Genomic DNA, 18,419 nt, shown 5'->3' on the forward strand with positions numbered 1-18,419 from the left:
TGCAGAAAGAGGAACATTTTATTAAATCCTCTTAGGAGAGTAAAAGCACATGCACAGTAGAAGGGACTGCATTGGCTAAGAAAACCACAAAGGCAAATGGAATGAAAGACTAAATCAATGTTATCCTCAAACATCCTCTGACTTCTATGGCAAATGATTTGTTCTACCTGGTTTCACATCTACAAAAAAAAATAGATTTCCCCCGCTCCCTCCCTTTAGCACTTTAGACCTGCAAACAAACAAAACCAAAAAGCCTTTTCAAAGTTTCTAAAAATATTTGTGTAACAAAATTGCTTTACAACAAAATTTAGTATGCGTAAAGTTTAGAAATCCTATATCTACGTCTTTATACTCCCTGGAAAAAACAGCACTAAAAAAAAATGACTTCCTCACAGCTTTTAGGGTAAAAATGTAAATAAATGTTTACACTTCTACATGATGGAGTATACCCTTTGAAGATAATACATATGACTTTTTTTCCAGTGTAAGCCAGATGGCTCTTTCTCTCACGGGATAGATTTCAGAGTCCTTGTCCCTCATATATTCCATAGACACAGGACAAGAGCACATGCGGTCTTCATAGGAGGTAAAACAAACGAGGCAAGGCGCTGGACTGAGACCAGGCAGTGTCCGTGTGCCGTTGCATTCTGTGGTTCTAAGTTTAGTGTAAAGTCAACCCACTTTTAAAAAACTGCATTCAGAACAGAATTTCCTTGGTGGGCAATGTCCGTGAAGAACTCATCGCTTTCGAACCATGCAGCCGGGCAACAATCCAAAGTTCATTGGCAAAACCATCCTCATCTGTACTTCAATTCATACCAACCCCCCCCATGATTGTAAACCAGACTTAACGGATGGGAGAAATACACGGATATGAAACCACTGTCAGTGCAACTAGTACAGTACAGCATACCACAGGGAAGAATATCAATGGAGAATGTCACGACGACCCTGTCTCTGGGGTGGAGAGAGAAAGACCTTACTGAGATGGGGAAGATACCTGCCACTGACGGAATATAGCAAACACTCTTTTAGACTTGTCATGTGGACCCTGGAGGAAAGAGGGAACAGAAGTGTTAGAAATGGAAGCTTGCTCATATAGCAGAGGTATGACCAAATGCTGAAACTGTAACAATGCAATAGACATTGCTCCATTGTAGAACATAGCTATGTCAACCCTTCATATTGTCATAATAGTATGCCGTTTTTGCAGACGCTTTTATCCAGAGTGACTTACATCATTGAGAGCATACATTTTCGTATGGGTGGTCCCAGCAGGAATCAAACCCACAATGCGGGAATTGTTAGAGTCATGCTCAACCAAGTGAGACACAGGACCACCATTTTACCACATCCAGGTTTTGATTCTCACCTGTAGGGGACTGGCTGCCTTGTTTGGGCTGAAGCACTTCTTCATGGGGAGGAGGAGAGTGAGTGCGGCCTTCCAGCCCTGCTGGTGCTCTCCCTCTTGACCCAGCAGGGGTACGCCACCAGTGGGCTGGGTGTTCTCCTTGCCTACATTCACCCAGGGGCACCAGTCTCTGTGCTGGGCTAGTGGGTCAAACACACTCCTATGCAGGGGGCCCTCCTGAAAACAAGAGAATGGAGAAAGTCAATAGGCGACTGTAGCATATGTTGTGGCATGCACCGGAGTAGGGTGAAGTTAGATGCTGCTCATGGGTCAGTTTAGTAGCTTAACTTCACCTTGAAGTGCATCCCCCTCCCCCATGCACCCAGTGAACAAGATCAGTTAGAACAAGGAAGACATTTATAGGTAAGGGTGGTGTTAAAATAGATGATAGATTTGTCTGTATTATATCTGCTACAGAGTACACACACACACACATCCCAGGTCTGGACAATCCAGACACACCTGGTGTGATCACAGAGAGTAAAGACTTACAGGGCTACTGGCTGAGGAGAGGCACATGCGTTTGGGGTTGCGTTGGGGGCTGGAGCCCCCTGAAGCAGTCCCCTCGCTCCCTGTCCCCTCCCCCTGGCCTCGGCCCCCGGTCATGGGCCTCTTCCCCCTGGGCAGAGGGCTGGGCTGCTCCTCGCTGGGGCTGGGAGAGTCCCTGCTGCGGGTGCGGACCACCATGGGGGACAGACTGCCCACAGGCTGCCAAGACACAATCAACAGAGAACAACTTTAACAAACAGATCCATGACTAGAGGTGTGAGAGTCCATGTTACAACATTCTGAAAGCTACAAAAAAATGAGAAACTGGAGAAACGGGTTTGCTAGAACTTCCAACTCATCCAAGTTCCACCGTAACCTATTCACCCAGTTAAAGTGGCCTGCCTTGCCTGAGACCTACCTGCTCTGAGCCTCTGGTCTTGTCCTGGCTCCGCAGCCCCCTTCGGTAGGGAGTAGGAGAAGGCGAGGGCGAGGTGGGAGTCTTCCTGTCCCCCTGGGCCTCGGGTGCAGGCAGGGGTGTAGATGACGTCGGGGTGGTGGGGGACTTTGGGGCGTCTCCCTCTACCTCTTTTCCTGTTCCCTCCATCTGGTGGAAGTTCCACAGACCCACTTTGCGCATGCAGAAGGAGCAGGTGAGGAGGGGTAGGCTCATGGCGTGCAGAGCGGAGCTGCAAAAACAGCAAGAGGAGAAGGTGGAAACAAACCTATTAATAGAACATGAATACAGAGGGGGAAAAAGAGTTGAGTTAATATGCTAAGCTGCTTTTTGCTTTCCCAAATTTAAAGTTAAGACAATCAAATGTTTTTAACTTTCCTACATGGAGATGCTAATTCAATAAATGCTTTTAAGTGCCACAATCTGGTAAGAGTGACCTGGTATTTTTCTAATGTTACAATGTTTCGCCTCCACATTTTTTGGTCAATAAAAAGGAGAATGGCAGACTTGTTCTCATATCTAACCTTCCAGTCCAGCCACAGAGGGCCACGATGCAGGCAGCTACCTGGACAGCCAGGGCCTCAGAGGTGGACTTCAGAGGGGACCTGCCCTGCTTCTTCTGTTCCTCCTCAATCAACTGCAGTAGAATGCTGATCACATCCTCCGTCAAAGACTGCAGGGAAACAAAGTGGTGAGATGGGAGGGATTCTCTTTTTGCAAAGGATAATGGATCGTAGTGCAAGAAGCCATGTGGGAAACAGGTAAACTGCATTCCCAAACCAAGGGTTCATAGATAGACCTCCACAAGGGGAAGGGGCTAGCAGAAGGGGCTAGCAGAGGGGGTTAGTATCTGGACAGAGCCTGTCTTTCTATAGGTGATTCATTGTTGTGTAGGAACATGGCTCCCCTCCCTCACCATGGTTTTAAGCTGTTCTGGCTTCATGGCAGGTAGCTGCTGCTCCAGGAGACAGGTGGTGTGAAAGCGCTCCAGGAAAGCACTGAGCAGCACTGATGGCTCGTTCGCCGGGACAAGCCAGAACCGGTCTAAAACGGCAATACAACATCACGGTCATGTTCAGTAAGGCACACAACATAATTAAAAAATGACTGTTTCTTATTGGACAAGTCCAGGTAGTCCCTCCCTGTTTCAGTACATCCATACAATTTCTTCCTTTTGTTGCCTAATGAACACAGACAAATGTACCCACCTCCAATCAACAAGAGGATTAATTAATTAAAGTTGTGCATTACCTGGGCATGGAAAGTCTGGCCATGGACAAAACTTCTCATGCTGTGTCTGTAGTTGTCTAGTTATCTCTGCTATCCGGGAATCATCTATGGAGAGGAAAGAAGTAGGGGCAAACATTGATCCAACCGCTAAAAGTATTTAGCTACAAATTAATGACAACATTCTGTGTTTTAATTTTAAAAAACAAAGGCTTTTGCAATAATGGTTGAAAGTTCAGCAGACGTGTCAAACCGGTTGCTCTGCTCACATTTCTGGTAGTCCAGGGTTGGTTGTAGTGATGCACAGAGGAAAGCCTGGCAACTTGAACATTTCAACATGTCACATCCCACGTTGATCCAGCCATAGCTGGCACACTTCAGGGGGGAGAGAGTCCGAGGCTTTCCTGCCCATCTCAAACAGTGCTTCCGCTAAGGAAACGTTTTACACAGAAAGTTTACACAGCACACTAGAAATTATCATAATGAGCATTATGATTAAATAAATGTGAAAAAGTATTTATTGATGGAAAATGTGAAAAGGGGAATGTAGGCAATGTTCTTAGTGTGTAAAAGGCAACACAAAGGGTGTGCTGGACAACTACAGTACTACTCAAAAGGTTATTCACACAACTCTTTGGCAGTACAACATGTAATGTCGCTGCTTGGATGCGGAAAGGATATAGAGTAGGACTCCACTCTTGTGAAAAAGGCTTCTTTGTTAGACGCTTCACAAGGAACTTGACTGTTGCCGTTTGGTGCCACCTTATCCAGCTCCCCCTGAACACTGAAATTCACAAGAAGAAAAAACATTTCACAGAAGGAATTTGCATTAGCTATAGTTATAGGGCTAAACAAACATTCATCAAATACAACAATTCGTATAGGGTACTTTAAAAATGTTACGTATGATATTCTGTGTCGCGCACAAGTCAGCAATATCTCATGTACACAGTGTACCAACCATAGAATTAGGAATTAGAATACTAGAACGGTCATGGACCTTCTTATAATGGATAAAGGTCAGCCATTTTGGTCAGGGAGTTGGGTCAACCATGGTTTGCCAGTGCTGTCATAACATATTGTAAATTATAAACTGGGTGGTTCGAGCCCTGAATGCTGATTGGCTGAAAGCCGTGGTATATCAGACCGTATATCATGGGAATGACAAAACATTTATTTTCACTGCTCTAGTTATGTTGGTAAACAGTTCATCAATAGCAATAAGGCCCCTCAGGGGGTTGTGATATATGGCCAATATACCATGGCTAAGGGCTGTGTCCTAGCACTACGCGGATCGTTGTACATAAGAACAGACATTAGCTGTGGTATATTGGCCATATAAACTCAGCAAAAAAAGAAATGTCCCTTTTTCAGGAACCTGTCTTTCAAAGATAATTCATAAATATCCAAATAACTTCACAGATCTTCATTGTAAAAGGTTTAAACACTGTGTCCCATGCTTGTTCAATGAACCATAAACAATTAATGAACATGCACCTGTGGAACGGTCGTTAAGACACCAACAGCTTACAGACGGTAGGCAATTAAGGTCCCAGTTATGAAAATGTAGGACACTAAAGAGGCCTTTCTACTGACTCTGAAAAACACAAAAAGAAAGATGCCCAGGGTCCCTGATCATCGGTGTTAACGTGCCTTAGGCATGCTGCAAGGAGGCATGAGGACTGCAGATGTGGCCAGGGCAATACATTGCAATGAGACGCCTAAGACAGCGCTACAGAGAGACAGGACGGACAGCTGATCGTCCTCGCAGTGGCAGACCACGTGTAACAACACCTGCACAGAATCGGTACATCCCGAACATCACACCTGCGGGACTGGTACAGGATGGCGGCAACAACAACTGCCCGAGTTACACCAGGAACGCAAAATCCCTCCATCAGTGCTCAGACTGTGCGCAATAGGCTGGACTGAGGGCTTGTAGGCCTGTTGTAAGGCAGGTCCTCACCAGACATCACTGGCAACAACATCGCCTATGGGCACAAACCCACCATCGCAGGACCAGACAGGACTGGAAGAAAGTGCTCTTCACTGATGAGTCGCGTTTTGTCTCACCAGGGGTGATGGTCGGATTCACATTTATCGTCGAAGGAATGAGCGTTACACTGAGGAGGTGGAGGGTCTGTCGTGGTCTGGGGCGGTGTGTCACAGCATCATCGGACTGAACTTGTTGTCATTCAAGGCAATCTCAACGCTGTGCGTTACAGGGAAGACATCCTCCTCCCTCATGTGGTACCCTTCCTGCAAGCTCATCCTAACATGACCCTCCAGCATGACAATGCCACCAGCCATACTGCTCGTTCTGTGCGTGATTTCCTGCAAGACAGGAATGTCAGTGTTCTGCCATGGTCAGTAAAAAGCCCGGATCTCAATCCCATTGAGCATGTCTTGGACCTGTTGGATCGGAGGGTGAGGGCTTGGGCCATTCCCCCCAAAAATGTCCGGGCACTTCCAGGTGCCTTGGTGGAAGAGCGGGGTAACATCTCACAGCAAGAACTGGCAAATCTGGTGCAGTCCATAAGGAGGAGATGCACTGCAGTACTTAATGCAGCTGGTGGCCACACCAGATACTGACTATTACTTTTGATTTTGAATCCCCCTTTGTTCAGGGACACATTCCATTTCTGTTAGTCACATGTCTGTGGAACTTGTCCAGTTTGTCTGTTGTTGAATCTTGTTATGTTTATACAAAAAAATGTACACATGTTAAGTTTGCTGAAAATAAACTCAGTTGACAGTGAGAGGACGCTCCTTTTTTTGCGGAGTTTACCATACCCCCTCGGGCCTTATTGCTTAATTATACCATAGCATCGTTGAAAACGTGTTTCTGATTGGCCTGAAGGGCATTCCAGAGCGTGCATTATTTCCCTATAATGCACAGTATATTTGTATGGTAGAATTCAATGGCCATAGTTCATGTTTACATGTTTTGTTTGAGCTGCTTTTGAAAGCAAAAGTGAACTTGAAAACAGTATTGGTATTGTTGAATTTGATTTTCATAATAGCAAGCTAGGACTGATGGTTTGGTTAGCTAAACTAGCAAGTCTGTTTGTTTGGTGTCAGGGAAATTCTAACCAATAAGGAGAGACTTTGTTATTTCTTCAAACAATTATACTTTAATATCGATTAATTTTTGCAATAATGGAGCTGGTCTTTAACCACCCGGAAGTGATCGTTGAGAGCCCGAATAATACAGAAACGCAAGGGGTCTATATAAAAACCCAAAAACTACTTAGTCATGGTTGATCCACCCATCCGCAGCAGCCCGGGGCATCATAAGCTACCTTGTTATCTTCTTGTGCCTATGTGTATTGGTTGTGTGAGATCATAGCGCACAAACAAGTGATAACAGCAGTTCCGTTTCTCCTTTCAGTTCAAGCTAGCCTCTGTTCTCTTCATACCTCCACACAGCTGTGCCCTTGGAAGATAGCAAAAGAAAAGGATAGACTCAAGAACTGTGGTCACTCTTGTCTTATGCTGTGTGACCAAGTTACTCAGAAGCAAAGCTAACAGGTTATTCTGTCCCTCAAGTTCTCTCTATCCCGTAGTCGCCAAGAAAGTCCTTGACTACACGCCTAGACCAGCTGAGGCGAGTGAACGTGTAAGAGAGGAGCCAACCCTTTACCGAAGCACAGCATTAGTAGTCATGAATAACTCTCACTATTTGTTAAGCATATAGTTGTTAACTATTAATATTCAGCAAATCAGGTAAATACTTAATTTCTCTCACATTGGTTACCACGGCAACTACTGTAGCTATCTAGTAAACTTGCTAGCTACTTCAGTGGATGTTTAACACATTTCTAGTGGCAAATGTGTTAAATTATAGCCATGGTTTAAAAGGGATAATCAACTCGGGGCTGTATGCGTTCTCTGGAAAGTAATGCCACTCTGCTAGCACATCGCTAAACACACCTTCCACATTCTCTATTATTTTCAATAGAAAATATAGCCCCTTGTTGATCATCCCTTTCATAATGCATTTATCTGCACTGTACGTTTGTTAGCTAGCTAGCCAGATAATTTATAGTATCATACCTCTAAAACTATTTTAATTAACTGCCAATATGCCAACATTCCATTCAAACAATGCAGTCAATCCACAGCCAGACACTGGCTGACATCTGTTGATGATAGGACTTAGACAAGTTGTAAATGCAACAAACACTGATATTGTATCATATAATAGCACTCACATCTTTCCAAGAAAACAAACAATTAGATATTAATGATGGTCTGTTTACATATATTTTAGAGGATATTTATACAGAACATTGGTATAAAACCTGTATAAACTATTAAATGATGTGACAATATTTTAGGTTGAGAACAATTACACAATTTCTGATATAACACATACCTTACTTTTATTTTCCCGCATAAGTACAATTAGGACTATGCCTCTACTGCCGTTCATTCCAATTACACTGGTTTGGATTTCTCCCTGACCAATATGGATGCCATTTTTACCTCATGCTGGTACTTCGAGGGTTATGACATAGCCACTCCAGTAATTGAATAGTTACAAACCCTAATTTATGCACACACATGTGGACTCATGTGAGCAATCAAATATGGTTAAAAAAAAAAACATAACCAAGTTCACACTCGAAGACATTGCACGTTACTACAGTGGTGCATGCAGCAGCTACTATGAAAACAATACTGCAATTAAATGTCTTGATCATTTGTGATTATTATTTACATTGCATATATGATTGACCGTTTACGTAACATAGCCAGCTCTAATGGCTAGACTTTATAGCCAGCTAACGTTATAATGGCTAGACAGTATTGTAAATAACAAAACAGACAAACACAAATTAGCTGTCGAGTAAGAAAGGCATCAAGAAAAAAATAACCTGTCTCTATAAAGTGTGCAACTTGCTTGCTAATGTATTGAAACATGTGGAAACTAGATCCGTAACTGGGTACCTAGTTAGCTAGATGGCGAGCCAGCCACAGTACGCTAGCTAGCTAACTAGTTAACGTTAGGTCCCTAAAAAATTGCATTCGTAGATTCTCCAAAAACTTACCCAGTTGATCTGTTTTCATCCGACAACACACCTGCGTTAAGAAGTTCACGGACTTTCTCTGGAGTTGCTAAAACAGATTTTAATTGTCTGTTAGGAGAATTGTCAAGACGATTTCCACGACTGCCAAGGGTCGCCATGATCGGTCGGTGCTAGATGCTAAATCTTCCCCCCTGAAAGAGGAACGCTATCTGTTCCGCTTGGGATAATGCCCTGCTTAGATTTCAACTCACGTGGCCAATGTTTACAAGTCCATATAAAATCTATTATATTCTTCTAAATGTACCTTTGCTGTAGGCTACTGTCGAAGTCCATACACTGTAATCGTTATACTGTTACAGTGCTATTTATCAAATACATGTTTTAACTATTTCCTTATGAAATCCTTTGCCTTGGTGGTTAAATTATGAAATTCTTAAAGGGAGAATCCACTCAAAAATGTATCTTTCAGAAAAAAAATCACTAGTCCACTGTTGATACAGTTCCAAAATGTTTTGCATGTCAAGTTTTCAAGATATTGGACTTGAGGGAAAATGTTGTTGTCTGAAGAGATAGCAATGAATTGTACACATCCCTCCAGGTGACTGTGACCTCCTCTTCAGACCAATTGGCAGTACGCCCACAACATTGTTTTGGGAACCAAAATCAGTATCTCAGTTTAAGGGTCAGTCATCATGAGGTGTCAGTCAGTCACGTGCAGCAAACAACATTAATGATAAATAATGAATAATGTAAATCATGCTTATATGACTTGTTTGTGTAGCAGTATACGAGGACTGAAATGGAACACCCTCTTCAGAGTTTTCATCAAGCTTGTATTGAGTTTGTGAACCTCTCTGGCCATTATAATTAAGATTGATTCGTTTACATTGAGTTTGAGTCCTTAGTGGTGAATTTCCACGACAATCCTGGCGTCATGAACAGGATGTTTGATCTTCTCGACGTGATCCTTCAGTGAAAGTCTGAGAGGGAACACCGGTGGCACATTCTTGGGAAGGCATAAAGGGAAATTCCCGTCTCACTTAAAGAGGGTGAGGACCCACCCGTAACAGACCTCCACTGTGGGACGCGTCTGGGAGGAAACACAACATCTACGAAACCTAGAAGGACAACTCAACTGATTTCAGTTAGTCAATTTAAATGAATGTGTAGAAGAAAAAAAAATACAACAATAAAACCAAACATAAAAATGAAGAAAGGTAACATGGTATTTTTATTTTCTAACTAGGCAAGTCAGTTAAGAACAAATTCTTATTTACAATGACAGCCTACCCCAGTCAAACCTTAACCCGGACGAGGCTAGGCCAATTGTGCACCGCCCTATGGGACTCCCAATCACATCCAGTTGTGATACAGCCTGGAATCGAACCAGGATCTGTGGTGACGCCTCTAGTACTGAGATGCAGTGCCTTAGACCGCTGTGCCACTCGGGAGCCCAAAAGTCTTAAGAGAACGCTATAACTAGCCTTAGGAGAAGGCTAGAGTGAGGGAAGGAAAAACCCCACTGACAATTGTCTTTAGGCATTTATGAGAAGTGTCTACGTGGTCTGAGAATCAATGATAATAGCACAAGGTGTTATTGAGCACAAGGTGCTATTTTATATGTACAGGAAGTAGCGGCAAGAGAACCGTTGAAGATACATATGTATGCATAGGAAGTAACAAGATAATTGTTGAAGATGCATAAGGAGTGATAAGGGAGATTACTGAATGTGTTTGGGAATAGTACTGAGTGAATGTGGATGTGAGTATTGTGTGATTGACTAATTAACTGAACAGGGGCTTAGCCCCGATGTGAGAGTTGTGTGAGTGTGGGATGGTGTGATAAACTGGATGTTTTTTCTAAAGAGTTCAACAAAGGATTTAATATGGGAAAGGGAAATAGTAAGAGTAGGATGGAGAATCCATGCTGGTAACCAAAAGGGCCATGTAGCGTAATGGATAAAACATTTGTTAGGGGTGTGCTGACCTGTTGTATTCGGCACACATGACAAATAAAGTTTGATTTGATTTGATTGAAACCAAACATAAGACTGGACCAGATGGACAGATGGAGATTTCTGTGAGAGGCCAACTTGAAAAGAAAGAAGGAGAAGAAGCCTGGCTGGCCTTTCTCCGAGGGCAACCATTTCATGGGGCCCCCCTTGTATCCGCCACTACCAAATCCTCCACCAGCAGACGGAGATGGTGGCCTCCCACCCCCTCATAACCCACTCGAGGGTGGGCCTGTGCCAGGTGGAGGAGCCGTTGGATTAGGAGCTGACAGAGGGAGAGACTGGAGCTGCTACAACTGTGGGAAGTTAGGACATTTCTCAAGACACTGTCCTGGACGAGGGGCTCCTGCTGACGGAGGGAGAGACTGGAGCTGCTACAACAGTGGGAAGTTAGGGCATTTCTCAAGACACTGTCTTGGAGTAGGAGAAGGCTAAGGAGAGTGGCCGTCACCACCTGTTGTCGTGCAGGTGGACAAACCATTTGGAAGAGGAGGTGGATGAGGGGCTACCAACCGTGGGATGAGGCGGAAACAGAATAATAAATGAATGAAGAAAACAATGATGAAGAACCAGAAGAGACCTGTCAACTACTAAAATTGACCAATTTTGTCCACCCAAAACCCCTTTATTGACATTTGAGCTAATCAAACATAGAATTATGCCCTGTCTGCCCCCCTCAAATAAAAAATGAATTTATCTGTTGCCTGTACTGAAGAAGGATTGTCATTGGGATTGAGAGAAAATGGAATCTTCCCATGCCTGATGAATTGTTACTATGCTGGGCACTTGAATGATCAACATGTTGAGGGACAGCTGAGATAGCTATCCCTTGCTTCCCGATTGCATGCTAACCGGGAAGTGTCTGAACACCTACATTCTACTGCTGCTGTTCCCTTATGTGAAGAGGACCCTGAATACCAACAGAGATTGTCAAAACAAAAAGAGAAAGTGGAGATAACCATGAATGGGATATACAGAGGAAAAGACTTCGTAGCAGCTGGAGTGTTGCTGACGGATACTATGATGAGTCTGTATGAACTCCCTGGCTCTGTTCCCCACTGTAGCTTATCAAAGGCTCCTGGAACACAATGGAAAGATGTAGCTGTTCGGATGAAGAAAGTGATGGAAACAACTGATTGGGTGGCTTGGGAAGAAGAGAGAAAGTGGTCAGCTCCAACAGCAACTTTCTATTCCCCATACTGTGCTACTGCAATGACAACACCAAGAAAATAACCAATTCCTGTTGATCAATGATTGGCTAAAAGATATACCTGAAGAACTGTGGGCTAAATCAAAGACCGACATTGCACGCATGAAAGGAGCTGCGCAAGTTGTGGTTGTTCCAAAAAGCACCCACAGACCTTACAAAGCTCAGTACCCTCTCAGCAAAGAAGCCAAAAAGGGATTCAAATCAAATCAAATTTTATGTGTCACATGTACCGAATACAACAGTGAAATGCTTACTTACAAGCACTTAACCAACAATGCAGTTTTAAGAAAATACCTAAAAAAAAAGTAACAAATAAAAGTAACAAATAACTAAAGAGCAGCAGTAAAATAACAATAGCGAGGCTATATACAGGGGGTACCGGTACATAGTCAATGTCAATGGGCACCGGTTAGTCGAGGTAATTGAGGGAATATGTACATGTAGGTAGAGTTATTAAAGTGACTATGCATCGATAATAACAGAGAGTAGCAGCAGCGCAGAAGGGGGGGGGGGGGGCTATGCAAATAGTCTGGGTAGCTATTCCCATTCATAGTGCACTTGTTGAAAGAGGCGCTCTGGTTCTCTGCCCGAATTCGCCATGTAACAGACCAATTTTCCCTGTTAGGAAACAATCTGGTGATTATCGTGTTGTGCAAGACCTTAGAATAGTAAATGATGCTGTAGATGCTAGAGCACCCCTGATGCCTAACACTGTTTATCCCAGGGGCCTCCATGTAGTTGTTGTTTTTCAGTAATTCATTTAGCTAATGCTTTCTTTCTTTTCTCTTCTCTTCTTCTGTTGCTCCTGGAGGGCGTATTTTGGTTCAGTATGTTGACCGTTTGTTGGTTTGCTCACAATCAAAAGAATTATGTCACAAGGACGCTCGGTCATTGTTGATTTTTTTGGCAGAAAATTGTCATAAAGTTTCCACCAGTTTCCCCCAGTAAGATGCAAGTATGCCGAAGCTCCATTAAATATTTGGTCATGAGTCATGACATTACTTCTGAGGGTCGCTCCCTCTCCAAAGATAGATATTTGGTCATGAGTCATGACATTACTTCTGAGGGTCGCTCCCTCTCCAAAGATAGATATTTGGTCATGAGTCATGACATTACTTCTGAGGGTCGCTCCCTCTCCAAAGATAGATATTTGGTCATGAGTCATGACATTACTTCTGAGGGTCGCTCCCTCTTCAAAGATAGATATTTGGTCATGAGTCATGACATTACTTCTGAGGGTCGCGCCCTCTCCAAAGATAGATATTTGGTCATGAGTCATGACATTACTTCTGAGGGTCGCGCCCTCTCCAAAGATAGATTAGAGGCAATTAAAGCTTTGCCTAAACCTGTTATGCCCTCTCCAAAAATACAGTACCAGGCAAAAGTTTGGACACACCTACTCATTCCAGGGTTTTTCTATGTTGGTGGATACGGGTGCTACTACCTCCACTTTTGGTAAAGGTACAAGACTTACCCCTAACCAATAAAACTATAAACGCTTTTGGGATTTCCTCCACCCCAGTAATACATTGTGAAACAAAACCTATGCCCTATTCCATAGGATCAATGAATGTTGAAAATGATTTTCTGTATTCACCCACCCAACCGTAACTTGTTAAGTAGAGACGTGTTAACTAAACTTAATGCTACAGTTTATTGTACCCCAGATAGAGTTTTCGTTGATATCCCAAAAGATGATATATTAAACCGATGAGTAAGCAGGCAAATTGAGGAGAGGGCACTCCCAGGAGGAGTGGGGGTCTGACACTGCCTCCCAGTCTATTTTGTCTCAGATGCCAGAAACCATATGGACAGAATATTCCAATGACAGTGGACTGTTGATCCCAGAAAGAAACCCTAGTCTAGATAGCTACTTTAAAAAGGAAGCTCTCTCCGAAGTTTATTGCTCCCCTTCTGAATTGGCCAATGTATTTTATAATTTCGGCGCATTACATATGAACCTCAAAATAATGGACATTTAATGAGTGTGAAGCAGAAAGTGAATATCCAACAGAAATTGGTAATAAATATTAAGAGTAGACTTAAATGCAAACACTGCCTTCCAATAAGGAAAAAGTTATCATGTTTGTTTTGTTTGTTTTTAAACCTTACAGTGGCGGTGAAAGCAGAACACAGGTTGATAGTGATCCGTGTGCATTAGCAGTAGTGATTGAGAGGGTCTTTCCTATTGGGAAGAAAGGGAGGGTCTTGTTGAAGGAAACAGATATGGAGACGAGTGAAAGTAACAAAGTGAATGGTAATATTAGTGGCTTTCAGATAGCACTCTAATAAGGCAATATCTTAGTAATTTGAAGGAGTAAATGTTTCAATACAAGGTCACATGATGAACAGAGGGATTGAGCCTTGGGACTAATATAATATTAATTCGATAGTTTGAATATACCAGTGATTTAAGTAAGAAGGTAATGTCATCTAAAACAATCATCTGTTTCCATGATGTGGAACACTGTCCAGAATTGGAGTAAATCCAAGTCAATGTTTTAGTACTGAATACTGAGCTGATAAGTCAGCATCAACTTTTTGAAGGCCCTAGCAGATTTGCTAAAAAACAGGTTTTATATTTTGACTAGTTGATGTCACAGGAAGTTCGTACAGAACAGGTCAATGCAACCCAATTGTGGTAAGAGCTTGGAAACAATCTGAGTCTACAGATCCCTTGTGTATGTGTGTGTTCTTTAGATTGTACAACCCAGAGTGAAGGGTTTGAAGGTATGAAGTGTTTGGTTTAATGTGTTGATTTCGCTTACTTTAATAGAAGAATAGAACCGCCTTTGATAGCTTAAAATTTAACGATAATTATCACAGAGTGTTAAAAGGAGGGAAAGTGAGGGAAAGTGTTGTTGTCTGAAGAGATAACATTGAATTGTACACAGCATCTCCTCTCCCTCTATCTTGGTTCATGCAGTTGACTGTGACCTCTTCCTCAGACCAATTGGCAGTACGCCCAGAACATTGTTCTGGGAACCAAAAGTAGTATCTCAGTTTCAAGGTCCCAGCTTTGGGAGAAGAAGCCTTGTGAGGTGTCAGTCAGTCACGTGCAGGAACCAACGTTTTAATGATGAATAATGAATAATGTCAATCATGCTTATTTGACTTGTTTGAGTAGCAGTATAAGAGTACTGAAAGGGAACGCCCTCCTCAGAGATTTCATCAAGCTTGGATTGAGTTTGTGAACCTCTCTGGCCGTTATAATGAAGATTGATTCATTTACATTGAGTTTGAGTCCTTAGTGGTGAATATCCATGACAGATTTTCGGGAAGCAAAGTGTCACCGGCCACAACAATATGATGCAAAATGCCTCATTAGAAGGATCAGGTAGGCCCCCGGGCACACTCCCTGAGGAGGGCTTTGCACTCATAGACTAATATTGCTAGCAATGAAATCGTTTCCTGGTTGTTAAAACTCGAATAGTTCGCATAATTTCAGTTTATTTGAGAAAATAAGCTAGTATAGTGTAGAGAATCATTGTACCATCTAAACCGCTGTGAAATATATTTTCCATAACCAAAAATATTGTATTTTCAGGTGTTTGAAGCTGGTGTACAAAACCAAAAGTAAAATTATGCAAAAACAAAACTTAAAAACGGGAAGTATATAAAAAGCGCACATAGAACAGATCTACAGCTTCTTATACTTGCTTTCAAGTAGAATGATAGATCTATAACTCATATTTATATGTGAATTTTGTCAGGTTACATATTTAAGCAATAAGGCACGAGGGGGTGTGGTATATGGCCAATATACGACGGTTAAGGTATGTTCTTACCCACGACGCAACGCGGAGTGCCTGGATACAACCCAAAGCCGTGGTATATTTAAGCTTGTTTCAGGGTCAGCTAGACAAATCAAGGCTAGTGGAATCAACTGGTTGTGCACAGCACACAGGGTTTTGGCATCATCACCACACATCAGATGTTACAACCTGTGACAAGGCTGCACAACTGGCCATTCTCCTTACAGATTTGATTGTTTATTGACAGAAACAGTGTGAAATGAAGGGGACACAGAGAGAAAGGAGATCAAAGTACAGGCCAGTAGGTGCCGAGATTCTTACCCACACATGGGTACCAGAGGCCAGTGGTTGACATGATCAACCAGGCTCTTTGCACTGCAGCAGGGGTGAAATATACCATTAAGAAGTAAAGAAAGACCAAATCAAATCAAATCAAATTTTATTTGTCACATGAGCCGAATACAACAGGCGTAGACCTTACAGTGAAATGCTTACTTACAAGCCCTTAAACAACAATGCAGTTTTAAGAAAAATAAGTGTTAAGAAAAAAATAGATAAGTCAAATGCAAATAGTCCGGGTAGCCATTTGATTAGCTATTCAGGAGTCTTATGGTTTGGGGGTAGAAGCTGTTATGAAGCCTTTTGGACCTAGACTTAGCGCTTCGGTACCCGCTTGCCGTGCAGTAGCAGAGAGACCAATCTATGACTAGGGTGGCTGGAGTCTTTGACAATTTTTAGGGCCTTCCTCTGACACCGCCTGGTACAGAGGTCGTGGATGGCAGGAAGCTTGGGCTCAGTGATGTACTGGGCCGTACGCACTACCCTCTGTAGTGCTTTGCGGTCGGAGGCTGAGCAGTTGCCACACCAGGCAGTGATGCAACCAGTCAGGATGCTCTCGATGGTACAGCTGTAGAACTTTTTGAGGATCTGAGGACCCATGACAAATCTTTTCATTCTCCTGAGGGGGAGTGGGCTTTGTCGTGCCCGCTTCACGACTGTCTTGGTGTGCTTGGACCATGATAGTTTGTTGGTGATGTGGACACCAAGGAACTTGAAGCTCTCAGCCTGCTCCACTACAGCCCCGTGGATGGGAATGGGGGTGTGCTCGGTCCTCTCCTTTGTCTTGATCATGTTGAGAGAGAGGTTGTTATCCTGGAACCACTCGGCCAGGTCTCTGACCTCCTCCCTATAGACTGTCTCATCGTTGTCAGTGATCAGTCCTACCACTGTTGTGTCGTCTGCAAACTTAATGATGGTGTTGGAGTCGTGCCTGGCCACGCAGTCATGGGTGAACAGGGAGTACAGGAGGGGACTGAGCATGCACCCCTGAGGGGCCCCAGTGTTGAGGATCAGCGTGGCAGATGTATTGTTACATACCCTTTGAATTGAACTCCAGCTCTTTCTTGAAGTCAAGGTCACTTACACAGTGACCATCAACAGCCTGGATGAGAGCAATGGTTCCATAGTGAACTCTTCCCTTCTATGTCTGCCAGGACCAAAATTGTGACCAGGGATATCTCTGGCATCATCCATCCATAGATTTGTGGAAAAACTTTAGCAGAGAATGAACCCATCAATTTCCCTTGCACTAAAGAATTTGAGATCACAGTTTTTTAAACCCTTATTTTACCAGTTAAGCTGACTGAAAACACATTCTCGTCTACAGCAACAACCTGGGGAATAGTTAAAGGGGAGAGGAAGGTGGACGAATGAGCCAATTGGAAGCAGTTCAGTTGTGTAAAGCAAAACAAACTATTTTGGCAAGAGCTGGAGTTCAATTCAAAGTTTGTCTGGTACCATCTGATGGCCATAAGCAGGTTATCTACAACAGTGGCCTCATCAGGGTCCATCTTCCACCTCACTGTCCGAAGACACACACTTTCAGCTGACATCATGACAGAGAGAAAGGAGACAGAGAAAATAAGACATAACACCAGCCCCAAGGACCATTGGGGTATGTTGTAGAATGCTGGCTGGCGAGTTATATGTACAATGTGAGTATTGTCTTCTCTGTTTGCAGTCTGTTGTGGCAAGTGGCGGATTTAGGTATAGGCGACATGGGCAGCCGCCCAGGGCGGCATCTTGTTGGGGGCGGCAGGGGGCGGCCGCAAAAATTTGGATTGGTGACATTTACGCGATCGGTTTTCTATCGCTCATTTTCAAGTCACGTCAATGATATCATGTCACCGTGTGGGACTGTGGGTCAATTAACCTTGTCGGAGTGGGTCGCCCTGATTCAAGTTTGTGAGCTAGGCAGGCTATTGCCTGGGAAGGTCTTCCACTCAGAAGTACGAGATGGGGAGGGGGCGGGGGTAGGTTGACCTCAGGTCTCCCCACTGGAAGCCCAAGGTAGGGGGAGCGGGGGAATCTATCAAATAGTGCACCTCTAACTTTGTACAGTACTAATTCAATTAGTAAAATCAGTCACACTACAAAATGTTACCAAATAAAACACAATTAATTCATGATACTGTGAATATATAGTTTCACAGACATATTGTTGAAGGGGTGGTTCCCCTCAGGGAGCCATATAAGCTAGAACCACAACTGGTTGTGGCTGTAACTCTGGCAATAAGCACAGCCATCCAGGACAGGGAGGGTAAGGAAGTCATTGCCATCCAATCAGTTCTGTTACCCTGAGAAAGTGAATTGACAGATAGATGCATTTTGTCTTCATATAATTTCATATTGTGGAATTTAAATGATCAACAGGCCAATGTTTAAAACGTAAATGCTTCTTTCAATAAATAAAATGTATTTCCCTCTTGTTTATTTTCAGCTCGATGTTGTCCAGAAATCCAAGAGCGAATATCCAACACTTCTTCTAG

At 43.2% G+C, this 18,419-nt stretch overlaps 1 protein-coding gene across 2 annotated transcripts; it reads right to left on the reverse strand.

Annotated features, from left to right (window-relative positions):
• LOC120032251 (nuclear-interacting partner of ALK-like) lies at positions 1-8,782 on the reverse strand. Of its 2 annotated transcripts, none has more exons than XM_038978256.1 (10): positions 8,636-8,782; positions 4,263-4,365; positions 3,851-4,001; positions 3,606-3,689; positions 3,271-3,398; positions 2,879-3,027; positions 2,319-2,586; positions 1,904-2,119; positions 1,373-1,588; positions 1-1,051 (listed from the first exon to the last, which is right to left on the reverse strand). In XM_038978256.1, the coding sequence occupies exons 1-10, from the start codon at positions 8,770-8,772 to the stop codon at positions 980-982; spliced, it is 1,524 nt and encodes a 507-aa protein (XP_038834184.1). In that variant the 5' UTR covers positions 8,773-8,782; the 3' UTR covers positions 1-979. The 2 variants fall into 2 exon arrangements, with proteins under 2 accessions (XP_038834184.1, XP_038834183.1); XM_038978255.1 differs by having other exon boundaries at positions 2,319-2,622.
• Between the last annotated feature and the right edge of the window lie 9,637 nt (positions 8,783-18,419).

The sequence above is a fragment of the Salvelinus namaycush genome, chromosome 38 (genome assembly GCF_016432855.1).
Source record: "Salvelinus namaycush isolate Seneca chromosome 38, SaNama_1.0, whole genome shotgun sequence".
NCBI lineage: Eukaryota > Metazoa > Chordata > Actinopteri > Salmoniformes > Salmonidae > Salvelinus > Salvelinus namaycush.